Source organism: Leopardus geoffroyi, chromosome C1, assembly GCF_018350155.1.
Source record: "Leopardus geoffroyi isolate Oge1 chromosome C1, O.geoffroyi_Oge1_pat1.0, whole genome shotgun sequence".
Classification (NCBI taxonomy): domain Eukaryota; kingdom Metazoa; phylum Chordata; class Mammalia; order Carnivora; family Felidae; genus Leopardus; species Leopardus geoffroyi.
Genome location: NC_059328.1, coordinates 100,913,035 through 100,940,284, shown reverse-complemented (window position 1 = coordinate 100,940,284; position 27,250 = coordinate 100,913,035). Strand labels below are relative to the sequence as shown.

The following is a 27,250-nucleotide window of genomic DNA, read 5'->3' as shown; positions in this document are numbered from 1 at the left end:
CTTGATGTGGTTTGGGTATTCTGTGAGCTAGAAACTCTTATCTTTCAGTTCTGGAAAATTTGTTTTCTTTCATAATTTCCTTCCCTCTGTATTCTCTGTTCTCTCTTTGAAGAAATTCTGTTGGATTTTGTACCTCCTTGTTTAATCCTCCAATTTTTCATGTCTTATTTTCTAGCTTTTTATTTTCCGGAAGCTTTCCTTAACTTCAGCCTTAATGTATCTGTTGTCATTCCTGATAACATGTTTTCATTTGGCTGTAACAGTTATAGAAGTGCTTTGTTTTTTCCTCTTCTCTGAATATTTTTTTTTTATAACATCTTATAACATTCTGGTTTTGTTTCTGAGGTACCGTATCTTCTCTTACCTATCTGACAGTGGTTGCATTCTCTCTTGTTTGAGCATCGTTTTGACCCCCTTTGGTCAGAGGCTTGGCTCACTTCCTAGTGATCCTTGAGTGTCAGCTGTATTTATGATGGAGGAAGTGAGAAGGTGAAGGGAAGCTCTGTGTGCACAGGCAAGAGTTACTGCTTGGCGGGTCTAGCCGCAGGTGATGAGCAGAAGGAGCCCTGTTGTTTGGTTGGGGAACCTCCCTTAGTTGTCACAGTCTGCGAGTTCTTTGGTTTGGGCCTCTTAGTTTATTGGAAGGGGTGTAAGCGTGGGAATCTGTGTTTTGGACACCAGTTAGGAGCAGAAGGCTAAAGCTCTCACTGTAGAGTGTAACACCTTAGCTAAATCCCCTCTTCTCAGCTGCGCCCGGGGTTCTGCAGTCCAGACACTCTCCAGCCCAGCATCTCCAGAGTAAATGTTCCTGCTGCTGTGATGGTAAAGAAATCATCCCCTTGCTGTGCTGGCTGGGAAGGGGTTGTTGCAGATTTGACTGTTCTTATGCAAACTTAACTCTGCCTCCTCTTTTTAGTCCCACTTCACATCATAGCCTTGAGAAGTACATAGGCCTCCAAGTCTTGAGCCTTCCTAGTGTTCCGTAGTAACAACAAGAATGGTAGGTAACGCGTGTGTGTACTTTGCATGTATTAACTAATTTCATCCTGTGAAGTGAGTACCAGTAGTATTCCCACTAAACGGGAAATTGAGGCCTGGAGAGGCCAGGCAGCTGCCCAGGTAGCACAGAAGGAAAATGGTAGACCCGAGATTTGAATCCAAGCAGTCTGTCTTGAATCCAACACCGCCTTTCCATACGACCAGCTTGCTTCCAATTGGCGACCTCTTTTCTGTGAGCAGTTAGGTTTCTCTGCTTGCTGAATCAGTTATTTCCAGGCCTTCTGCCTTCCAGAATTTTGATGATGCTTATCTGCTTGATGTTCTCTCCCATTCTCTTTGTCTCTGTTTTTATACCTATTGTATTGCTTCACTGTCATTTTGACAACAGAGATCAGTGTTTGTGTTCAATCCATATTTTTAATTGAAATTTCTCAATGAAGTTCTTATTACTTCTCTGTTTTATGCCTTATTTTGTTGACTTTTTTTTCTCCCCAACACCTCCATGACTTAAGCATGCTCCATTGTTCCCAGGTTGCCGGACAGGTGAAGCAAAATTGACGAAAGGATTTAATCTAGCTGCCCGGTTCATCATTCACACAGTGGGACCTAAGTACAAGAGCCGCTATCGCACCGCTGCTGAGAGCTCCCTGTACAGCTGCTACAGAAACGTGCTTCAGCTGGCAAAGTACGGCTTATTCACCTCCTGGATGCACCATGCCATACACTGTCAAAGGCCCCGGTTTCAAAATGAAACCTGGCTGTGGAAATCAAATTTTGAGGGATTTAAATCACGTAAGAGGATTCTGAAGACAAAATTAATTATCTTCGCAAATTTAGCAGGATAAGAGAAATGGATTTGGGTGACTTAAGAATTTAACCTGTTCCCATTTTACTCAATCTTTGCTTGAACTATATTCCCCCCGAGTGGTACAATTATAATATTAATATAAATATTAAATAGCGTAACTGAGTTAATTGTTACACTAGATTTGTTGAGGAGGTAGGGAAGGAGAAGTTGAGCTGCATTTTTAAATTAATTACATATGTATGTGTTATGAATATTGGTGCTTTGTGTTTTCTGTCCGCAGAGAGCAGTCAATGTCATCTGTGGGATTCTGTGTCATCAATTCTGCAAAACGAGGTTATCCTTTAGAGGATGCAACACACATAGCACTTCGTAAGTAACGTTGGCGACGCTGTGCCTGCATCGAGGACTTCATAAATAGGATTGGGTTGCAGCACATAAATTGAGCCTTACAGATTTTTCTGTTATCACTAGTTAAATAGTTATAGCCAAAGAAGATTTGTTGATTAGCTAATCATGGCATCCTGGAGGGAACTTTGTATTGATAAGTTGCTGAGCTCAATTTACTTTCCCAGGCTGACATTTTTCTCCGCTTGAATAAAGGCTTGCAGGCTTGCTTATGAAATTTGCAAATGATACCAAGCTGAGAAGTATGGTCAACGCATTGGGTTTTTGTATCATGATTCAGAATAATCGTAACAGATTGCAACAATGATGTCAAAACAGATTTCATGATACAGTGCTTACGCAGCACTTTGCAGTTGAAATAGCAGCTTTCGCATGTGTCATTTGAGTATAAATCCTTGCATTGAGGTTTAAAAAAGACCAAGCTTGATCATTATGAGACAGAATGTTATATATGTGATATGAAAACAAGGTGTTCGGCTCAAGAGATTCCATGATCTCCCTGTATTATATGCAGGTTCAGACCACATCTAGACGTTTGTATATAGTTCTGGGTGTCCTATCTTATGAGACACTGACAAACTGGAGAGCCAACAGTTTGAAACAGGAGAAACAGGTGTTTCTCCTAAAGAAGATGATGCTTTTAGCATATATGGTGCCCATCTTTAACATCTGAAGGAGTCTCGTGAACTTATTCTGTGCTGCATTTTTAGAGCAGTGGTTCTGAGCCTCTTGGGGAGCCATCATAAACTACACCGAGCATCTGATGGAAAAAAGCTGTGGACCCCTTTCCCCAGAGGACATACATACACAGGAAATTTGTGTACAATTTCAGGGAGTTCACAGATTTCTTGTAAGGCTTGTAGGTAAGACCTCCAGTAGTGGAGAACAGGTCCAAGACTGTGTCAGAAGGAAGGAGATTTGGTCCCACTTGAGATAGGACTCACTGTAATAGGCGGGTGTTTTAAGTGAACTTCTTGTCACTGGGAATGTGCACGCAGAGGCTAAATGACCATTTGTTGCAGATATTCCTCATTGAGGAGGAAAACTGTATAAGATGATCTTTAAGAACCCTTGTATCTCTAGAATTTAAAGACAAGGAGCTGAAAGTCTTCTCAATGATAAACTAGAGATACTCAAATGTATAAAATTATTATTAGATAGCCTAGAATTTAGGGTGAGTACATAAGTAGTCTTATTTAACACTTAACTATTTTTAAAATGAAGATTGACTGCTCAAGGATTTTGTAGTAAATTTACCTATTTTATACTTTATATATATTAGACTGAGTTTCTTGAGGAGCAGAGCTCTTATCTTTTCATCTTTGCATTTCTAATGCTTCCATAGGTCAAGAATGGTTTACATATGGTACTTGCTTAAGAAATAGGTATTTTGGGGGAACCTGGGTGGCTCAGTCGGTTGAGCATCCAACTCTTGATTTCAGCTCAGGTCATGATCTCACGGTTCGTGAGTTCGAGCCCCACATTGGGCTCTGTTCTGACAGTGTGGAACCTGCTTCAGATTTTGTCTCCCTTTCCCTCTCTCTCAAATCTTTTTCTCTGTCTCCCTTTCTCTCTCTCTCTCTCAAATCTTTAAAGAACTTTTTAAAAAAAGTATGTATTTTAAAAAGGGATATAGGGGCGCCTGGGTGGCGCAGTCGGTTAAGCGTCCGACTTCAGCCAGGTCACGATCTCGCGGTCCATGAGTTCGAGCCCCGCGTCGGGCTCTGGGCTGATGGCTCAGAGCCTGGAGCCTGTTTCGGATTCTGTGTCTCCCTCTCTCTCTGCCCCTCCCCCGTTCATGCTCTGTCTCTCTCTGTCCCAAAAATAAATAAACGTTGAAAAAAAAAATTAAAAAAAAAAAAAAGGGATATAGAAATTCCCTCAACAGCCCTGTGTTTTAGGGAATATGGTGTTCTTTTTACAAATAAAGAGGCTCAGAAATTTATCATGTTCTTAAGGTTATGCATACTGATGACTCCCAAGTCCAGTAACCTGTTTATTATACTAAATAATTCAATTATGCTTGAGTTAGAACTGCTTCAGTGGGAAGCTCCTATGTTATCACTACTCTGCATGCATTCTGAATGGTGCCTTACCAAAGCAAAGTTCCTGCCTTTATATAATTCTTCCTGGCAAAGCTTTTGGCAGGTCTTGACATTCTCTGATTCCTCTTAGTCCTTGCCTTATCATCCCATACCTTGAGCTATGACTTTTTATATGTCTCCGTTTCTTATTGAAGTAATCATATAGGTTAGAACTTATTTTTTTCAATGTTCGTTTATTTTTGAGACAGAGTGCAAGCAGGGAGGGACAGAGAGAGAGGGAGACACAGAATCTGAAGCAGGCTCCAGGCTCTGAGCTGTCAGCACAGAGTCCAATGCGGGGCTCAAACTCACAGACTGCAAGATCATGACCTGAGCCAAAGTCGGATGCTCAACCAACTGAGCCACTCAGGTGTTAGAATTTAAAAAGGCAGCAACATTTTGTAGAAAAGGCTCTGAAAAGGGAGTCAAGAAGACTGGCTTTTGATCCCAGTTCAACCAGTCTCACTGGCTCTGTGGCCCCAGAAAAACTGCTTGATAAATCACTTGGTACAGTACTCTAGAGGTGTCAACTTTGAGCAGGAGTTATAGTAAGAGCAGAGGAAGGTCAATAGTTGGTTTAAGGGACTTCGATGAGGCAGTTTCTAAGAATTTACTTATTTAGCACAAAGGAAATGGAAAACTTAAAGATGGGCAAGTCAACTTTTATAAGGCCTGTTTGACTTTACCTTAAATCTAATAGCAAAACTGTAGCATTTTATTAAAAAAAAATACAGATGGACTTTTGCAGCATGTACAGACCAAGAACAAATCTAATAATGTAACTCTAAGTCTTTAGTACCAAACTCTTTAAAATATTACCAAACTTTATTTCATTTGAAACCTAGGTAATGTCCTCTTGATAGATGTATCAAGACTATTTATCGTTTTTCCCTGGGTTCACGTGCAGTTCAGTTCTTCTGCATTAGAAGCCCAAAGAAACATCTGCATTAAAATCAGTTCATCAGGTTATTTATTCATTCAACAAAACTTTGAGCGACTGCGTGCTAGGCCCTGTGCTATACAGGAGAGGATACAGTGGTGAGAAAAAAAAGATGACACTGTTTGTTCTTACTGTGTTTCCCTGTTGGGAATTTTAATGCCCCAGATGTCATTCTCACCAGTTAAAGGGTTTTCACTAAAAGTGAGGTGCATGACGTCCTGGTTGGCTGCAAAGAATAGTGCAGAGATGAAACTTGGAAGGAAACTGTTTGAATTGGCTGTTGGTACTAAATCCTTATAGCCATGACATCACTCTTCTTCTTTTTTTTTTTAATCCTTTTTTGCAAAATTACTTTTCTTAATAAATTCTGCTGAGGGAATTCAGTTTTAGTTACTATCTGGCATTGCATTTTGTCTTCTAGTGGAAATCCTACAGTTGTATGCTGGGAAACCACTATGTGTGAACATTAATTAAAACTTGGAGTCAAAGAGAAGAAAATCCCTTTCTGAAAGTTCATTTTAAAAAAATTGTTAAGGCAGAATAGAAAGAGAAATGAAAAATAAATTTATCACCTTGTAGAAGGAGAATAATGAATAGTCCTTCAGCAAATGGGTCTGCTGTTACGTTCTCAAGATACAGTAGCAAACAAGGCAGGCAATATGTAGATAACCAGAGCTATACAATGTTAATTCAGGTGCTGGTTACTTTTGAATGATTGCTTGCCACATCTTTAAGATGTGCTAGGTTCTCGTAATATTAATGTAAGATATACTTGGCCTTCAGAAAGCTCACCATCCAACCGTAAAATGCTAGGAGAAGTTCACAAATGGAGGGTTATTCAGGTTGTAAGAGGAGCACAAGAAAGGATGGAGTTCTGTACAAACCAGATGGCTTTGGACAGGGTCTTGACAAATGGGTAGGAGTTCACTAAGAGAAGGCCATGGTGAATGAAGGATATCTAGTCAAAGGTAGCCATGGAGGCAGAGGCAGGGTCGCGTAAAAGTTAAGTGGAGCGTTCTGAGTACAGCAAAGAAGCCAATTTGCCCAAAACATAAGGTGTGTGGGAGGAATGATGGGAAACAGGACTAAAGCCAGGGGGTGAGGGAGTGGCCAGTTGAGATCCAAGTGTGAAGAACCATGCTGGGACTTGGATCCTAACCTATAAGCAGTGCAGAGCCCCAGGATTATTGAGTAAGGAGGGTGACAGGGTAAGGAAGATAACTCGGGCAGTGCTGAATATGTAGACCTGGAAAAGAGAAAAATAAGCACACAATTAAGAGCTTACTGCCAAAGGCTCGTAAGCATTAAGATCCTAAGAGCAGCTGGAAGAAAGAAGGAGTGGATGTTTGAAAATGTCTGTCAGCAGTAGAATTTAAAGGACATGATAACCCATTGAATGCAGGGTGAAGGAATGGGGTGCTGGGTGGCTCAGTCGGTTAAGCATCCGACTTGGGCTCAGGTCATGATCTCGCTGTCCTGGAGTTCAAGCGTCGCATCAGTCTCTGTGCTGACAGCCTGGGGCCTGCTTCAGATTCTTCATCTCCCTCTCTCTCTGTCTCTCTCTCTCTCTGTTTCTCTCTCACTCTCTCAAAAGTAAATAAACATTTAAAAAAAATTTTTTAAAAAGAAAATGAAGGAAGAAGTGAAAGAAGTGTTGAAATCGGGTTTAGAGCTTGGATGAGTGATTGGATGTTGCTATGGTATGGAATAAAGAATACAGGTAAAGGAACAGATTTGGGGGGAAAGATGGAGGTCAAGTCTAGTCCTCCCCAGTTTGAGGTCTCTGGGTGATCTAGGCAGATAAGCCCTGTAGGCAGTAGGCAATTGAGCTCTTACATTCAGAAAACAGTATATAAAGATCTGAGAGTCTGAGTATTTACATCGGTGCCTAGCCAGCAAATTGGTGAGGTAAGAGAATATATATATCAAGAAAATAAATATGGAGGTCAGAACCCTGGAGAATAGCATTTTTAAAAGGTAGAGCATGGGCATTTAAAACTAAAGCTAGAGAAATCTCTAGTGAGGTAAGGACTGAGAAAAAGGCCTTTAGGTTTCATTGATAGGAAATTGATAGAGAAGAATCAGAATAATGTAGAAATTAAGAAAAAAATCACCTTTGGTTTAATGAGATTTTGATAGGGATGCAGGGCTGAGTAGGTCGTTGAATACTGTAACTGAATGAATACAGAGACGCTTAGGCTAGATCATTCTAGGCAGAGAGTGAGAGGCCCCAGGGAATAAAAATCTACTGGATAAGGATGAATTGTCTGGAGTCAGCATCTTGTATGGCCGGGCACTGTTCTAGACATTGACAATAAAGCAGTAAATAAAATAAAGCTCTTGCTGTTGGGGTATTTTCATTCTAGCAGATGGGGCAGGGAGGACAGAGAAGATGTAAAATAAACAGATTCCACAAGATGTCTATAATATTTATTCTGGAGGAAAGTAAATCAGAGAAGGAATTTTATTTTTTTATTTTAGAGCACATGTGAGTGGAGGAGAGGGGCCGAGAGAGGGAGGGAGGGAGGGAGGGAGGGAGAGAGAGAGAGAGAGAGAGAGAGAGAGAGAATCTTAAGCGGGCTCCACGCCCAGTGTTGAGCCCAACGTGGGGCTTGATCCCATGACCCTGGGATCATGACCTGAGCCGAAATCAAGAGTCGGACGCTCAACTGACTGAGTCACCCAGGCGCCCCAGGGAAGGATTTTTAATTATAGTGGTCTGGGCAGGCGTCACTGATAAGGTGTCATTGAGCAGAGACCTACTGAAATGAGGAGTGATGTATTACAAAAATAAAACTTTGAAGAGTTTGTTTGAATTTTCTTCACACAAGTCATTATTTGTTGAATAATTTGTTCTTTTCCTTAGGCACTGTAAGGAGATTCCTGGAGATTCATGGGGAGACCATTGAAAAAGTAGTATTTGCTGTCTCTGAACTTGAAGAGGTATCTTGCTAATTATGTTGCCTTGTTTAAATCTTACTTTTACTAGTGTTTGCCTTTGTGTCATCATTATCTATTTGCTGAATTGCTAGCAGGCAAATCCTAGGTATCAGTGTATGTGTTTGGTATCATTTGTTGAAAAAAATCCGTGTTAGAAACTAAAAATAAATCAGAAAGGAGCATTTGTTCATGTTTTTCAGTGCTAAGACTGTTTTCACTTAGTGAAGTCCCACAAGGTGGAGTTGTTCTGCTTTGCTCCCTGTATTAGCTCTTAAAATATCTTGAGGCATCACCTTATAACCCAAGTACTGGGTGCCTGGGCAGCGTAACTGGAAAACTGCTACTGTGCTGGAAAAGCTTTGATGTCTGCCTCACCTGGAAACAGGTGGCAGCCTAGCCTAGTGACTGGCACTGATTAAGTTGGAGGGTTATGTTTTGTTGTATGTAGTTGGGGTTAGTATGTTTCAGTCTAATTTGGAGCCGTTTTAGAAAATTAGGTCTTCGCTTTAACTCTTATTAAGTTTTATTTAGTTTTAGTGTGCTCTCTCCAATCCAGCTTATATTATTTTGCAGTTTCGTGTCCTTGGGCAAGTTACTTAACCTCTCTGTTCTTTGATAAAATGGGAGTACTAATAGCAGTTATGTCACAGAAGTTTTGTGGTGAATGAATTAATTCCTGTGAAATACCCACTGAAAGTATTAATAGCTATATGCATGATATATAAATACTTTTGAATTTGCTAAAACGAGACACATTTGCTTGTTTGCTGTCTCTTATTTCACCTGGTTACCTATTCATTCGTTCTGTCAGTGATCTTTCATTGAGTGTCTGGCGTACAAGTTTATTACACTAGATGGGAATACACCAGTGAAGAAGTCGGCATCGTTGTCCTCAAGCAGTCCATTGTCTATTGGTGGGGACAGACAGTTCAGAGTTTTTGATCATCGTGATAAGTGCACTAATGGAAGTATGGAATGGACAGGAACACAGAACTCTAGCTTGCACAGGGTTAGGAAATGCTTCCCATGGGAGGTGATAAAGCTGAAATTGTCGTTAAAGAAAAATACGACATTCCAAGGAAGGGGCAGATGACCGTAGGACAGGAGTGGCAGCGCTTCTGCATTCCAGGTTCAGTGACCTGAAGTTGCCAGGATGGGAGTCAGGCTTAACTTGACCATCTAACAATATCCTGACCTTTTACATAAGAACTGATGGAGGGTCCCAGATGGCTCTAGTCGAGCTTAGAAGTGGAAAGGTCTTTATTCTTGGTGGGAGCTGTCTTCACGGTGACTGGAACAGCACAATGCATTGCTGACGCCTGATGGCTGCTTCATTACTTCGTTATTTTTCACAGAATGTCTTGCTTTTCTGACACAGGCTACTTACCAAAAGCTGCTACCTCTGTACTTCCCAAGGTCATTAAAGGAGGAAAGTCGATCATTGCCATACCTACCTGCAGATATTGGAAATGCAGAAGGGGAGCCTGTGGTACCTGAACGACAGATTAGAATAAGTGAAAAACCTGGTGCCCCAGAGGGTGAGTTCTGCCTTTCTTAATTTCCCTCTTCTGTCAGGGACTGATGAACACCATCAAGAAGGAGATGGTTTAGCCTGCCTTTGGGGGCTCTCTATGAGTGTCATTAAGATCAAGACCACCTTAAATGTTTTTAGAGTTTTATTCTTGTTAAAATTTACTTTTTTTTTTTTTTAAGTTTATTTATTTTGAGAGAGTGTGTGTGCATGCAAGCAGGGAAGAGGTGGAGAGGAGAGAGGGAGGGAAGGGGAGAGAGAGAGAGAGAGAGAGAATGAGAGAATGAATGAACAAACGAACCCCGAGCAGACCCCATGCTGTCAGCATGGAGCCCAATGTGGACCTCAGTCTCAGGAACCGTGAGGTCACGACCTGAGCCCAAACCAAGATTCAGGCGCTTAACCGACTGAGCCACCCAGGCGCCCCCAAGTGTAGTCTTTAACCTAAAAAAAAATGTATGTTTATACACACACACACACACACACACACACACACACACAAAACATCAAGTTTGTTAGGCAGTAGAGATCCAGAGTTGGGTATAACAACATTTTCACCTTCCTGAAGTACACAATCATCTGAAATTGTCAACAGCTTCAACAATATGTCCTCTAAAAGCCAGACCTAATATTAAATATTGAAACAAGAATGCTGTTACCACTCTTTTGGTTTCTTTAAGTTATATACTCATGTAGATTGGAGCAGTGGCAGAGCACGGTAGGGTGAGAGCCCTTCTGAATCTGTGCTGACAGCTTGCACTGGTCTTCACGGGGACATGGTGAAGGCCATAGCTCCCGTCTGTGGAGGCATGCCTTACATGCTTCAGTGCTAGAACTTGATCTGAAAATTCAGCAGTCTAGGAATTACTGTGAGATTCCTGCTGTGAACACTTGTAAATGAGCATCAAGGTAAAAGTCTGTAGAAGGCTGCTCATCTTTTTATCACCAGTACGCAGCCTTAACTCCAGTGGAGGAAGTGTAAGTGGTTTACCACCAGGAAATGTCTGAACCAAGCTTTGCTGGAGGGCTGCCTATGTACTTTAGGATATGCCCAGACTTATTTGGAATTCTCATGCTTAGGACCACCACTAAAGAATATAGTTTTTCCTAAGTGGGTAAATACATTTTGTATGACAAGGAGTAATGAATAGCAAAACCCAATTCGAGATCGTAATGCTGGGCAGCAGATTAGGCCAACTTGTTAGGCAGAGGGTTCCTTGTGTCAACCATTCACAAAGAGTGCTTGATCACCTCAAAAATGTAGGCCTTAGTGCTCATAAATCTTTTCAATTAGAATGTTCAGTCTGTTAAAATAGATGTAAAGTCAGCTTACTTGATTCATTCGTGGGTATTTGTTCATAAAAGCACACTTTCTGAGCTATTGACCCATCACAATTTGAAGAGCAGTGAAGTAGAGGTAAGGAAGTCCCATTGAGGTGGCCCACCTGGCTGGGCTTCAAGTAGTGGCATCACCTTGGGAAGCTCCCCATGGCCCAAGGCATTTTTTTTTTCCTTTCTTTAAAGACATTTTTTTTTTTTTTAATAAATCTGGGAAGGCAGTGAGGAGCACATTAAGAGATGATCCATTCCCGAAGTACTGACATCTAGCCAAACAAAATGATCATATGGGTAAATTGGAAACTTAATTTATTAATTCGTAGTGAAAACTAGAACTCTGACGGGTCGGAATGATTACATAGGCATGACCAGTAGAGAAAACCAGGATGCTAAATTAGAATGAAACGTTATCCTAGTGAATGTGGGTCCTGCAGTCCCGCTCCAGCTGTCTGTCACTGGGGCTTATCAAACAAATGGACTCCAGTTTCTGTGTCCGCTAACCACGTGCTCCCTCCGTAAGCAGTTCTGGATAAATGATCCCAAACATTTGTTCTTTTTTATTTGTTTTGTCAGATGTGGTGTGACAGTCCATCTTTCAACCTGCATTCTGTATAATTACTTCTTTTTGCTTATCGTTAGGTTCTACTCTTTCCTTCCTGAAGTGACACCTAGGTCACCTTGGTATTCCTAAAATTTCTGTCACACAGGGACAGGGGGTTTCTTGCGTTATTTCAGTTCGTTAAATGCCTAAATCTGATTTCAGTTTGATTCTCAAGAAAAAAAAAAATGCCCTTAACCCTAGTGTTTTGATTACCTCACAGTCCTCCCTCTTAGGCATTCACAGTCTGTAGCATTTATAGTCGGGTGTTGTCCTACGCTCTCTATTGATAGTATTTTTGTTACAGACAACCAAGAAGAGGAGGCTGAAGGCTTGGGAGTAGATCTCTCTTTCATCGGCTCTCATGCTTTTGCTCGAATGGAAGGAGATATTGATAAGCAGAGAAGACTGATCCTTCAGGGCCAGTTATCAGAGGCAGCCCTGCAGAAGCAGCATCAGAGAAAGTAAGGCGAACCCCTTTGGACTGATAGACATGGAAGGACTTGAGGAATAAGAAAGGACCTTACAGCTGCCAAGTGATCAACATATAATGTATTCTAGTCTATTTTTCATGACAATCCGGTGAGGAAGATGTTGTCCCTATTTGGGAGATGTAGAAAATCAAAGTTAACTTCTCAGTGGTGACAGTTAAAATGTAGCGAAGCCAGTGTTCAGATGCACATCAGATTTCTGAGCCCCCTCTCTTTCTACTATAGTTGTGGTGCCTCTGGGTGAAGTTCTAAAAGTAGCAACTAGGGGAAGGGAAAGGCAGAGTTAACAAAGATTTTACTTAACTTTGTTGTATTTATAACTAAAGCGTGATCTATAGTTTCGTTACATTTAAAAACACTTTATTTCTCCCTGATTTATCCCAGGGACCTTAAAAGCCATTCCATTTCTTTCAGGTGTCTTCTAAAGCAATTCTGAATAAGTCCTTTTTCAAGCATAAAGAAAAGCAGCTTATATGCTTCTGGGTAAGCTTTTCCAAGGATTAACAGTCTTTGGAAAACTAGCTGCTTTTCAGGCACTTTTACAGGAAAGAAAAATGGTAAATTATAGTTCATATCAGCATTACCTTATAGGGGGTTGAGAGGTTAACATCTCATAGGATTGTTGTGAGCACCTGGTACTTAGCAAGCGCTTAAAATCGATCACTGTTGTTCTCTTCAGTACCGAGCAAATCCTGGTCTATTTTACCTTTTAGCTTTGGTACTTGCCATCCCTTTTGACCAGAATACTCTCATCCTTCAATTCCTGCCCATTCTCCAGGTTTCAGCTTAAAAGTGATTGCCTCTGGAAATTTATCTCCCTGGAGATAAGCCAGAATAGGTGGAAGGGAAGTCTGGAATAGATGGCTTCTCCGGTATGCTTTTTCACACCTGTACTTAAGCAAAGCATAGCCTCTATCACGGTATCTTGTAGTGATGTGTGGTTGTTGTCAGTCTCCATCTGTAAGTGGGAGTGGACTGGATGACCTCTGGAGTCCCTTACAGAATTAGAACTTTGTATCTGGTGATTTTCTGGTCTTCATTTTATTCTGATTTTATTTTTAGAAACAAAGCAAATTTGCCACTAGGGGGCACCAATGAACAGCTTTTCCACAAGCAGTGGCCAGTAAATGATAGTTTCAGTGGTTTCTAAATTTGCATGTGTAAGAATCAACTGGCAAACATTTTTCTTTAAATACAGTGATGGGGTTCTCCCTCACATGACTGGGACTTTGGCATCTGTATATATTTTGAACTTTTTCACATGGTGATTCATGCACTACTAGATCTGGGTACCTTTTTTTGGTCGAAGGCAGTGTTTAAACTGTTTTGTCTTAGGTCCCCTTTGCACTCTTAAAAACTGTTAAGGACCCCAGAGAGCTTTTGTTTACGTGGTTTGTGTCTACCAGTATTCATCGTATGAGAAATCATTAATTTATTTAAAAATAATCCATTGTGTTTTTATGAAAAATCACTAAAAAAATTGAAGAAATGGCACTGTTTTACATTTTTGCAAATGTTTTAATGTTTGGCTTAATAGAAGACAGCTGGATTCTCATATCAGCATTCAGACTGTTGCAATAAGTTGTTTTGGGTGAAGTGTATGAAGAAAATCCAGCCCCACTCAGATACATAATTGGGAAGGAGAGGCGTATGTTAATAGCCTTTTCAAATAATTTATGGTGTTTTCTGCTATTACAACATAACTCGATAAATGGTAGTTTCTTACAGTTTAGTGGTAATAGGGAATCTCAAAGCATATCCATGAATTTTTATATTCTGATATATTAAAATGTTTTGTTCTGTCCTCTTTGAATTGGTTTTATAATAGGAATTTATAGCATGAATGTATAACATTTTCTGTTGGAAAACATCGATTCACTGAATTATTCGGATCTTCTAAATATTGACAGATTTCAGTACCCAATATGAAGAAATTATATTTGTTAATATTGCCACTGACCTCATCAGAAAAGTCTTTAAGTATTAGGAACTCTAAGCTTCTGGTGATAGAGACGAATTTTCCAAAATTATATGTGCATTTTAAATCTCAAGTTTTATCATTGGCAAGAAATACCGTTGGTTGTTTTTCTGGAAGCGACAGGGTCACTTTATTCATTTTTGAGAAAACATCTGCCAAATACTCATGTTGAATAACCACAGTTTGTCTGCCAGTCATTATTTGAAGAAAAACAGTGTCCCATGAAAAAAAAGCAACTAGTTCAGCTTCTAAGTCACACAGTGCTTTTCTTCAAGACAACCTCATACTTCGGTATGTAGAAGTGTTCTTCCCATTCTGTGCTACATTAAAATTAAAAAGATGTGTTCCCAAGGGTTGATTTAATAAAAATAATAATTTTTACTTCCTCATCAAAGACATTCTTAAATAAAACTGGCTTTTTTCTTTTTCTTTTCTTTCTTTTTTTTTTTTTTTTTTTTGGTTCTCTGGGAATTTTGGCAACGGAAGAGCATAGTGACTGCTAGTACAATCTGGGGCCTCCACCATGGTTCATCATAAGGCACCAGTAGTTTGACTTAACAGTTGTTTTTCCGCCATGGGTGCAAATGTGAACACAGTGAAAGAGGCAAATGATGTTTCAGTATGATGATGAGAACGGTTTTGACTTTGGAAACCCCCTGAAAAGCGTCAAGACTGTGGACCACACTTCAAGAACCACTGGTTTGTGGTTTCCCGTGAATGAATACCCGTAGTCAAAAGGAATGTTGGTAATCGTCTGATACAGTTTTCCAAAGTGGAACACATGGTCTGTAAGCATTATCATCACCCGGGCTGCTTGCTAAAAATGTGTATGCCCCACACCAAACTTCCTGCATCAGAACCTCTGTGGAAAGTTTCTAAAGTTTCATAAGTGATTCTTCTGCGTCCTAAATCACTGATGTAGTCTGACCCCTTTCTAGAGGGTAAATGATCCCCAAGACTGGCTCGCCCAGAGTCACAGCTCACTGAGAAAGAGCCTTCCGAGTGGCGAGTACGGCACATCTCCCTTCTCCGCCACCTTCTTCAGCCCACTTACACAAACCAACTTCAGACATGTTGGCAAAGGACTAGAGATTTTTTGTATTCATATTCAAAGAACTGCATTGCAGCCACTTTTCTCAAATCAGTCAACCTGTTCTCTTTCTCTTCTACACACACGTGTACCCCTCATACCTTTTTCATTTCTCCATGAGTAGTATAGATAATGTGGAAATTTTGAAGTTTGTGTTTGGACTGGATACTTGTCTGTATGTGTCTCTTTCTCTCTTTAATGAGATTTGTTTCACTTAATGATTAGTTCAGTGACTAGTTCAAGTCAGCATTAAAACCTCTTCACTCCTTTCTGGAAAGAAGTCCTCGGCAAAGGGATAGCTTCTCAGAAGGAATGTGAATACAGCATGGAAAGCACTGTCCTTGTTGGTAGAGGGCCTTGATCTTGAGATTCACATTTGTTGCACAGTTGATAGTTTCCATTCAGTTCAGAAAATGTTGAATATTTACACTGTACAAGATAACATTCTAGATATTGAAGTAGCCAGAGATAATTAAGGTAGTCCCTCTGTTTTAAAATTCATGAGTGAGCCACATGGTCTTCAGGTGCCGGGGTGTGTTCTGAGCAGCGGTCAGGCTGTGACTGTGTAGTCAAAACACAGCCTGTGGCTCCCAAAGCCTGCACTGAGAAACGGGCGAGGAGCCTCTGTCACACTGTGCTCTTGAGTGATAAGCTACGTCTGGATCAAAACGTTGTCAGATTTCCATTTAAGTGCCCAGCGTCTGTGATGATTACAAATGAGGTTGAGTCTCATAGCTATGCTGCAGGATACTTCAGAGTAATAACAGAGGCTCAGAAGGGTGGGCAAGGAACCAGAGACCCTTTCAGGGAGCCCAAGAGACCAAAACCAGTTTTGTGATGCTACTCAGACTATTTGCCCTTGTCCTCCTCCTCCTCCCACCGTTCAGTGGAGTTTCCCAGAGGCTACTTACTGTGTGACATTGCAGTAGATTAAATGCAGAAGCAGATGTGAGAATCCAGCAGAACCTGAAGAGATTTGCCAAAAGAGGAGTATTAACCCTTCTCCCAAAACACAGTTTTTGTCGTGTAAAGTCGCTTAATGTTCACGTAAAGGTTTTTGTTGTTTTTAGATTTACAAATAATCACTTTTAACATTTCTGTTTTTATTTCTAACATGGTAAATGTTGGTAGAGATAACTGATATAAACATCAAAGGGTCCTGAGACCAAAAGGTTTGAGATTTGATGACTCCTTGTCTACGAGTTCATAACATAACTGAGTGCTTACTCTGCTACGTGCTGAATGTTTTAAGATTTCAGGCTGTGGTTTTTCTCAGTTTATTTATTTCTCTTATTTTGTCTAAATAAGGCTTTATTTACACATAACAGGTCTGGTTTCTGTTCATTATGTGGGTTGATCGGGTTGATCGAGTGATTTTTTTTTTTTTAATCTCTGAGGAAGTAGGTCTTTAGTTAGCAATATCTTTTTGAAAGCTTTCAATTCTTCCATCAGTAACAACACTAAGGTCCCATGGATTGTCTTTATAGAGTCAGCTCATTGTTTGCCCAGCACTACCTCGCCACATCATTACCTCTGTGTGGTAATTCTTTTTAACATCTGAAAAAATTAGGCATGTTGCCTAATTCTTTACTAATATATCTAGGTCTTCTATCCAGTTGTGACAGTGATTTGGGTATATCGTAAGATAGAAGTTGGCTTACTTACAAAAATTAGGAAGCAACCTAGATACTCTTTTTCAAAAATACAGCTTTAAAACTCTTAAAATTATATTACAGTAACTTTTTCTTTTTCCGTTATTGTTCCTCGCTTGGCTTAAGATCCAATTGCCAACAACTCTTAAGTCATTTTCCGGAATAAAAACTTCATCTCCTTCACTGTTAAGTATTTTCTGAGCCCTTACTAATGTGCTAGGTGTCATGCTGAAAACATAATAGTGACATGCGAGACAGATACAGTGTCAGCTTTATGGAGCTTCGGGTCTTGCAGAGGAGAGAAATGTTAAACTAAGTATTGTATGAATAATTTATTTAAACTACAGGGTCCAATGAGTATGTGACAGGGGTCCTAACCAAGTCCAGCGTGGGGCAGTTCCATCAGGTCAGGAAAGATTATGTTGATTCCAAAGCCAACATTCTCCCTGGGCTATTGGTTACACACAAATATGTTAGCCATTAGTCTTTTAAGAATAATTTAGCGTATCTTTTCTTCATCATTCAACCTGTGGTTATGCACGTGGATGGTAATTGATTAACTGGAAGAAATTGCCTTCTGTTAGCTTTGTGAGGACGGCATCCAGCCTTAGTTGATTGCAGCCTGTTGAGAATCTGTCCACTCAGTATTTCTGCCTTCAGAGCACTGTAGTGGCTCCCTTTGCTGCCGTGTTGCCATATTTTGTGTGACTGTTTACCTGTGATTATTGCAATTTACCCAGCAGGTAATAGAAATCCATTTACCTGGAATAAGCTCTAAGAAAACAAGAAACTGTTTTAAGTTGATACTTTCCTTTTAGCATTTGTTTTGATTGTTGGATTGGGGTAAAAAATTGTATGTCTTTATTGAAAAGAAGTGCAGAAACTATAGCAAAAAATGAGGTGCAGTTTATAAGAGATATAATGGAAGTTTTAAAATGTTTTCGAAATTTTTTTAATGCTTATTTTTGAGAGACAGAGACAGCATGAGCAGGGGAGGGCCAGAGAAGAGAGAGAGGGAGACTTAGAATATGAAGCAGGCTTCAGACTCCAAGCTGTCAGCACAGAGCCCGACGCGGGGCTCCAACTCACCAGCCGCGAGATCATGACCTGAGCTGAAGTCGGACGCTCAACTGACTGAGCCACCCAGGCGCTCCTAAAATATTTTTTTAATAGTTGAGGGAAACAAACATGTTAGCTGAGGAGATAAAGCTGACGTCTTTTGCTTTTATTCCCTTCTTCCAAATTCTTGTTTAAAGGAAAAGAAAGTTGACTAGATAATCAAATTAAACTTCTGTGATCCGTAGTGGGAAGGGAGGAGACTTGATTAGAATAAAGAAGAAACCAGCTGAAGATTGCAGTCCTGAGTTGTTGCATTGGAATTCGTCTCAGGCTTAGAAACTAAACCTTTTTGAATCATAAAGCCTTTAAAGAATCACATGTAAGCTATAAACCTTCTCCCCATGAATATGCTCGTATAGATTTTGCCAGCCAAAATCTATTCTAGGATCTCAAGCTGTTAATCACAGATCAAGGTTAACAACATTTTAGAGTTTATACCATATCAGGATTCACACCATGGACTAAAGTCAATTTTAGATGGATTGAGGACTTAAATTTTTTTTTTAATTAAAACTCATGGAAGAAGTTGTAGGATAGTATCTTTTATACCTTGGAGAAAGGACAGGTTTCTTAAGATATAAAAGGAATTGACTGTAAAAGAAAAAATAGTTTTGACTGTATTAAAATTAAGAGTTCTGGCAGATGGAGCAGTGAATCTTAAAGTGAAAAACAAGTTACAGAATGGGAGTGTTCACGGTAAACATAACTGGAAAATGACTAGGATCAAGAATATACAAAAAATTCCTACAGGTGAGTGAGAAAAGAACAAATAGCCCTCTAGAAAAACAATATGAACAGGCATCTCACAGAAGACATGTCCAATAAATATGAACAGGTTCTCAGCATCATTAGTGACCAGAGAAATGAGCTACCCTTTCAAACCTGACTGGCAAGAGTTAAAACATCTGTCAATACCACGTGCTGAGGACATGGGTTCCCAGGAAATCGTATCCATTGCTTGTAGAAGCACAAGTAGGTACAGCCCTTTGGAAAAGGGGTCTGGCCTTACCTCCCAAAACTGAATATACCTGTAACCTAGCACTTCAACCCTTATGTAGCTACCCAAGAGAAAGCATGCACACATATACCAGGAAACATGTAAAATGATCGTAGCACTGTGCACAGGAGCACAAACCTGGGAACAGTCCGGGCGCCCACCAGTAGGAGAGTAGATGAAAAAAAAGCGTCGTTTTCATGTAGTACAACTACAATTTACGTGGTAATCAAGGTGAATGAAGAACAATGCCACCCAATGATACAGATGAATCTTAGCAGTCCAGTAGGTGAAACAAGACCCAAGAGATTACATACAGAGTGGTAAGCTTTTTCCAAAAAACTTCTTAGGAATACATACAAATGAACAAAAAAAGATATAAAAAGGAAAGCAAGAAAATGATGAACCTGTGATTCCAGACACTGGTTATGGGGCGGGGGGGGGGGGGAGGAGGCAGGGGCCAGAATTGGAGGGGAGTGACCATGTGATTAGATGTAGATTATTGTGAGAGTGCCTGCTTTTGTTTTGGCCAGGAGGTTTCAGAGTACTTATTACTTCATTAAACATAAGTAATTAGATAAGCAGTTTTTTAAAGAGAACCATGTGTGTACCCGTGATGAGAGTGATTTGAACCAAGGCTAATTAATTTTGTTTTGTGCACCTGAATTCCAATTCGAAAAAGATTTTTTTCAGAGTTGATTGAACACATCGTTACTCAGTATCAGGAGCTACCCTAGGGATTGGCTGGAAATATAGAGACAAATAAGCCATATTCTCTGTCATGTGGCCTGAGTAGAAGCAAACACTGGCAGTAAGTGGGTGAAGCCTTGTACTAATCTTTGTGGTTCAAAGAAGAGAACAGTTAATTCTGCATGTCTGGATCTTGCCTCCACTCCACTCCCACTATCCGCACCCCCGCCAGTCTTCCTCTGAGCACACTTGATTGATAGAATTTTAGACGTCTGTTGGACTGCTTGTTTCGTTCCATCCTGTTACAAAGTTTATTCTTTGTAATATGTGTCTATCTCATATATTCAGCTTTAAAATCTTTGAAACCAAGTGCCTTTTATTATCATTCTCCAGTGCCCCCCCCAAATATCTTGAATAATACTTATGTTTATTATTTCATTCAACAAAGCTTAGAGTCCCTACTATGAGGCAGACATTTGCATGTATGCCCTGCACCTTTGAAAAATGAGCTAATGAATACATGAATGGAGTATAGAAATTAACAGACGTTTACTGAATTCCTGTTACATGTTTTATGCCAGGTCGGACCTGTGGAACTCATGACACACTTAAGATCTGTGCTGTTCAATCTTGCAGTGAGATGACTTAACCGTAAGACAGTTAGAAAACAGTACCTTTGCGGATTTCATGTGAATAACCAAGGAAATGACTCTAAAATTTTGGAACAGTACATAGGGATAAGGGAGAACGACCATAAACATAGTTCTTTTCTTGAGTTGCAAGTTATGTCTTAAGCCAGAGTTGAAAGCTATTTTGTCTTTCACTTTTCAATTTGCGTAGGTGGGTAAGTTTCCAGATTTAAACTGTAGAATCTTGTGATACCAAGTATGTTTTTCACAGGCAGTTCAATTTCTGTGATACTAGCAGACGTATCACTTGTTGATTACAATCCATATGTAATAGGTTTCCTATTAAATACCCTTAGTTGTGTGAGTGTACATTATAGCTGAAAGGTGTCCTCTGTAAACACCACTTTACGGATGAGGAAACAGGTCCATAGAGGTGAAGCAGCTTTATTTACTAAGGTTGCACAGAAAGCGATAGGATTAGAACCCAAGTCTCCCTCTCCTGGTTTAGTTTTCCTCATGTTGTGGGATGTTGCCCTATGTAACCTAGATTCTTCAGAGTTGCTTCTCATGATTTCAGTGCTGTGAAAGCTGTTTTTGCAAATAAGTGGCACTTTGAATTACAACCAAACAGTATGAAATAGTAGAAAAAGTACTGACCTTTCCAGAACTCTGGAGATATGAGTAAACTTCAAATTCAGCTCTAGCAATAATTGACTGGTGACTAAGACTAGCTTGACCTTGCAAGTCATTTCCCCGCTTTGAGATCTTTAACGTCTCTTCCAGCTTTCATGTCCTTTTAGCTAAAGCCAAGCTAAGCCAAGATCCCTGGGATCTGCTCTGTGGGTTCTCAGTGCAACTGGTTTGATTAACCAATCATTAAAATAAACCTGGACTTCCCACATAAAATTACCTAGTTCCTTTGTGGTCCCATGTAACATTTAAAACACTTACCTGTTTTTCTTCTGAAAAGTAAACTTGAGGGCACTGACAGTGTTTATTCACTGTAGCATTCTCAATACCTAGCGTTTTGTAAGCACTCGGTAAATCGTTGGATGAGTGAACATCTGTTTTGGATAACTGCTATTGCTTTAGGCCTTCTCTGCCATGTTGTTTAGTAAGGGAAAATAATAGTATTTGAAAACAGTGTTCATTTGAGTACTTGCTGTCTTTGTCATTTATATGAATAGTCTTCACTTGATCATAAAGGATTATTTTAAATCATGTAGTATGAACACATTTTCTCAGTGACTCATCTTTGTTTATTATATAATAAACATCGGTTTAACATTTTCTCAGCATTGGTTGAGATTCTGCATAATATGCCCTCCTTAACTTCTTGCACATTATAATAAAACCTCATTCTTTAGGGAAAGAAACAGATTCCATTTGTCAATTTAATTTACAGGGGGTTATTATAATAATTATATCCTTTATTTCTCTAGTTATAATCGCTGGTTGTGTCAAGCAAGATCTGAGGATCTATCTGATATTGCTTCTCTAAAAGCCTTATACCAAACAGGTGAGCGTAAGTAGCTTTTCTTTTCCTTTTTAAGGACCCCACCTAGCACTCTACTAGAAACTTCATTTTTCTCTGATTTTGTCCATTTTGCCTACGAAAAAAAATTTTTTATACTAATGAGGATAGTTTGGCTCATCATCAAGATCTTAAAAATAACATCTCAACCTATAAAATTTTCATCTTGTAGTTCTGCGTTGGTCCACTTCTTCTTAATGTCTCTTTTCTTACCTTTTAACATCTTTTCTGCTCTTAAAAATACCATTCACTTGCTATACAAAATTCAAACCTTGTCTAAATGTATAATGGAAATGGGGAAAGTTCTCAAATTTCCACTCTTTCTCCATTAAATTCCTTTTTCAGGCAGTAATTGTTAATTTTCAGAATTGAGTTCCCATTAGTTTTTCCTGGATCACTAATGTTATTAAAACTTGAACAAAACCTATTTATCAAAAGGCCTTGGCCCTGCAGCCTTACCCTTGGCTATCCCTGATTTAAAACCTGCAGGAAGCCTTTATCTTAAAAATAAGTGCAGTCATCAGAACCTCATAAAGCTAAAATATATATATGTATTGTTTTCCACAAAGTGAAAGAAATCTGAGGATGAAATTGGAAAAACGTTAAGTTCCTGGTTTTCAGTCTTTTATATTTGTGTAGAATGTTTTTACAGTGTCCGAGTCCAGCCTTGGAATAAAGTCTCTAGGCGCTGATCACATTTCCCGTTCGCAGGTGTTGATAACTGTGGGCGCACAGTGATGGTGGTAGTTGGAAGAAACATTCCTGTCACATTAATAGATATGGACAAGGTAAGCCACAGCAAGGCTCTGTTTTACACATGATGTTGATTTTTACAATTAGTAGGATGTGAATTTGGAATCAGGACTGAGAATATGAGAGGGGGCAGAATTGTGTGTATCTGGGCAGAGGAGCAGCCCTGGGTCTGTAGGCTGGCATGCACCATTCATTTCAGTACGTTAGGGGTTCGGTTTTGCTCTGTAGGAGAGCAAATTCTCGAAAATACGAGAATGCCATCATGTGATCTCCAAAAACGCAGTCGCTCCGCTTCGGATGTGATGTAGCCGGAGAGTTTTGGGTTGGAATCACTCTAGGTTATAATTGTACTAACAATCAGATACTGCTTGTCTTGAAAAAAAGAAAAATTAACTCTTGAGTATCTATCTGAAGAGAAGAAGTCAGAGATGTAGTTACCCCAAGATGTCATGATTCCATAACCCCTTCATTTGGATGCAAAGGACAGATTCGTAAGAGAAAAAATGGTATTATTACTGGCAAATAAAAATAAGAAAATGATTATGCTTTTAAAAATGATTACTGGGGCACCTGGGTGGCTCAGTTGGTTGAGCATCCGACTCCGGCTCAGGTCATGATCTCACAGTTCGTGAGTTGGAGCCCCGCATCGCATCGGGCTCTGTGCTGACAGCTCAGAGCCTGGAGCCTGCTTCAGATTCTGTGTCCCCCTCTCTCTCTGCCCCACCCCTGCCTGTGCCCTGTCTCTCTCTGTCTTTCAGAAATGAATAAACTTTAAAAAAAAATTTATAAAGAAATGATTAGTAATCCAGGGCGCCTGGGTGGCTCAGTCGGTTGAGCATCCCCCTTTGACTCTGGTTATGATCTCATGGTTTGTGAGTTTGAGCCCCGGATGGGGCTCTGTGATGTTAGCGTGGAACCCACTTCAGAGCCTCTGTTTCCCCCCCCCCCCGCCCCTTCCCTGCATGCTTCCTCCCTCTCTCTCTCTCTCTCTCTCAAAAATAAACTTAAAAAAATAAAATAAATAAAAAATAAAAATGATTAGTAATCCAAAAAAAAAAAAAAAGCGAATCAGAATGAGATATCTTTTTTCACTTTCAAAACTGGCCTGAACTTTTAAATAATAATCATTGTCATCAAAGATGAATTAAAATGATAAAGGTGGTCACATCCATCGACCCAGGAATTCTGTTCCTCAGAATTTGTACTAAGGAAATAATATGAGTAATGGAAGTAGCTGTAGAGCCTGAAGCTGCCCAAATTGGAATACTTGGGCAAGAGACCATTGAATCCAGAAGATAAATACATAGGTCATCCAAGAACATCAGTGTATTAGAAAGTGACTGCAAAAGAGGAAAATCACTTTAACAAATCGTTCTTAACCACAGTAACAAATTTTGTACCTAAAAATATAAAAATTGCACACAATTTTGAGATAAAACACATTTGTATGAAAGCAGATCATTGCTTTCTGGCTAAGCCCTTAGGCTCCTGGTCACTGGTGTTTAGGTAAAAAAAAAAAAAATTATGGAAGCATTGGACCTGGCATGCTCCCATGGGCTGGTTTGTACCACAAAACTATGACTTAAAGTTCTAACAATTAATTATGGCATATCCACAGATGGAGTATTTTGTGACCCTTAAAGGTTATGGTTACAAAGGCAAATAAATACAGTACTATAGAGAAATATTTATAATGTAATATCAATAGAAAAGTGGTGCATTAATTGCCTATACCCTGACTTTAACTTGTTTTGTTTTAAGCATAAAGGTAAAAACTCAAAATGTAAATATTTCAAAATGGATGTCATGGTTTTGGGGAGAATTTGTTTTCTACATTTTTCTGTCATGTGGCTATACTTCCTTATAATGAAAAACATTTAAGTTAAAGATGGGGAATTTAAAGCTGCAAATGGGTATCTTAATTGCCCTGCAGGAGGTGGAGAGTAGATAGAAAGAGGGCCAAAGCAGTCTGGTAAAAGCAGAAATAATAATAAAAATACACACACACACAAATGCACAGGAAAAGCTCGACTAATGCAAATTATATCATTACTAAGTTTCTACTTGTAGCCATTTGTTTTGTGTCATTAACAACCAACATAACATTCATTCTGATCATTAATAATGTGATTGATAGCCAATAAAAACATAAATCTCTGCATTTGATTTTGGCGTGCACTTGCTTGGTGTTCTGGATATCCATGATGTATCATTTCATGTAACATAATGAGATACATTGTGAGGTCCAAACCAGCAAAGTGGAAGGATCCTGTGTGTAGTTAGTGCCCTCCTCCTTTGTCTGCTCTGGTAGCAGTTGGATGCTAATCCATTTTAGACTACTCATGATAATGCCAAAGACTATCCTGAGGAAAATTGGGAAATCGCCTGTTTGATAATCTTTCAGTGGTTAATTCTTAGCTTCCTCTATGTCATTGTTTATAACTACACCACTGGGTTACCCTGGCCCTGCCCATATTGGAGCTCTGCTCCATGTTTAATGTTTCTCTTAAATTTCATCCTTCTTATAATGAAGTGTTTCTCTAATGTGATCTGGGTCACATTAAATTTGAGTCTTTCAGAGCTCTAGAAATGCTGCCCGGCTCATTGCCATCTACTGACTAAACCTGTTGTCCTTTTCCTCATTTCAGTTCAACATTAAAGATGCCAAGAAAATTAGTCCTCCAAGTGAGCCATGGGAGGGAGGCATCGCTCAGAATGTCCTTCTGTAGTAATTCTTGGTTACGTGAGAGCCATAAGTCTGCATCCCAGTAGAGACTGCAAAGATTTTCATTGAGTTTCAGGCAGAAACTTCAAGAATGATCAGAAGTCTAGAAATTGTACTTCTACAATTCATTATCCTAGAGAGGGAAAACCTCGCAATTGACTGAAGAACTCTTTTGAGTATATGAAGAGTTATTTGAGCACATAGAGACTGATTGTTCTCCTCCAGCCCTTAGAACAAGGCAGAAAGCGATCCTACTGTAGCATTTCTGAGAACTGGTAAACACTGGCTAGGTTCACTTTCCTGAAGCTCTTTTTCAAAGAGAATTGATACTCATTAGTCTGAGATGTCCATCTGTAGTGCCTGGGGCATCAATTAGGTTCATCTTCTGAGTTTTGCCTCTCTCTTGGCTTCTGCGAAATTGACTACTTATGCAAGATGGTCTTACGTTTACTTCTTTTTTCCTTCTAGGCTCTCTTATATTTCATCCATGTAATGGATCACATTGCTGTGAAGGAATATGTATTAGTATATTTTCACACACTGACCAGTGAATACAATCACCTGGACTCTGACTTCCTGAAGAAACTCTACGATGTTGTTGATGTCAAGTTAGTTATTTTTGCAAATTATGAAGAGGGGAGATAGCTTCTTTCTTTCCTAATATTAATAAGTAGTAAACATTGCTGTGTATTCGGTGAAAAGATATTTCATGTAACAAAGATTTTTATCACACATAGATCAGATATTTTAATATCAGGAGGCCCTCCTTAACTCCAGTGTATTTTGCATTTAAGTAAATTCATATGTAAAATTTTTGCTGCTTTTAAACACCTTGCGAAAGGGGGTCGTTACCAATCTTTGTATATAAGATAACAAAAATACTACCTTCTGTTAATAAGGTGTGTTACTCTTCTCAAAATACATTTATAAATATTATTTCATTTGACCAGTGACCCATGAGTTTTATAATTCATGATATGATCTCAGATATTCTAGTACCGTATAAAAAAAGGCACATGATAACTTTTTGTTAGATATGAATTTACTTTGTTTTACCTGTAGTTGGCTCTGTCACAGCCAAGAGAAACAATATCTTCTATAAAATGGATACTTTAAATAATGAAATGTCCCCTGAATTATTTTTTGACATTTCACTTAAAATTCAATATGTAAATTAGACCCATTTAAAATTTTTTTCCCCTTTGTGAATATATTTCTGTGTTCTAGCAAAGAGTTAATTGTCTATAACATGACATACTGACCCATGTTTTTATTTCGCATTAGATACAAGAGGAATTTGAAGGCTGTTTATTTTGTTCATCCAACATTTCGTTCAAAGGTACAGTGTGTTTCTCTTTAGCTAAATCTCACATTTAAGTGCACTGCATGCCAGCATTTTAAGATCTATTTCAACATCTTAATTCTCACTATCACCACTGTGATGGCCAATTTCTTTGTCTACTGTTCCTTTTCAGTGATTTTCAGTCGTGATCCTAATGCTTTGGTCCCACGTTAAGTCTAGTATCTTTGTAGGCAACGCATACAGGCTGTCCGCCTCTCAGTTCTTGCTTGCCTCTTCATGCTCTGTGTTCATTGGACTTCGCTCACGCTCTTGATACGGAATGCGCTTTCCTTCCTCTGCTCGTGCTAACTTCTGTTTGCCCCTCTGCTCAGTAGTTACTTCCCATAGAAAGCCTTCCCCCACCCGTTCTGCCAACGAGTAGGTACTCCTGCATTATACTCCCCCTTAAGATTTTAATTTTTAATTCCAATTAATTGTTTAATTTTCTACTTTATGCTAGCCTGCAGGATTTGTGAGAGCTAGATTACAGCTGTCTTGTTCACAATCACATCCCTAATATCTCTAATATCTAGTCCTGCATTTTGACTTCATCAACACATGCACTCCCTTGGTTCTTTTACTTTTTCTAAAACTATCATCTTTTTTTTTT

At 39.4% G+C, this 27,250-nt stretch overlaps 1 protein-coding gene across 2 annotated transcripts in view; it reads left to right on the top strand.

Moving 5' to 3' along the window:
- The window catches only part of GDAP2 (ganglioside induced differentiation associated protein 2), a 67,644-nt gene that overhangs the window by 17,242 nt on the left and 23,152 nt on the right, over positions 1-27,250 (top strand). For both annotated transcript variants that reach the window (XM_045478822.1, XM_045478823.1), the window contains 9 exons: positions 1,531-1,684; positions 2,088-2,176; positions 8,103-8,179; positions 9,555-9,714; positions 11,951-12,107; positions 21,729-21,805; positions 22,532-22,608; positions 25,767-25,906; positions 26,583-26,637. In XM_045478822.1, the coding sequence (XP_045334778.1) occupies positions 1,531-1,684; positions 2,088-2,176; positions 8,103-8,179; positions 9,555-9,714; positions 11,951-12,107; positions 21,729-21,805; positions 22,532-22,608; positions 25,767-25,906; positions 26,583-26,637 (986 nt within the window). The remainder of the gene's footprint in view (positions 1-1,530; positions 1,685-2,087; positions 2,177-8,102; positions 8,180-9,554; positions 9,715-11,950; positions 12,108-21,728; positions 21,806-22,531; positions 22,609-25,766; positions 25,907-26,582; positions 26,638-27,250) is intronic.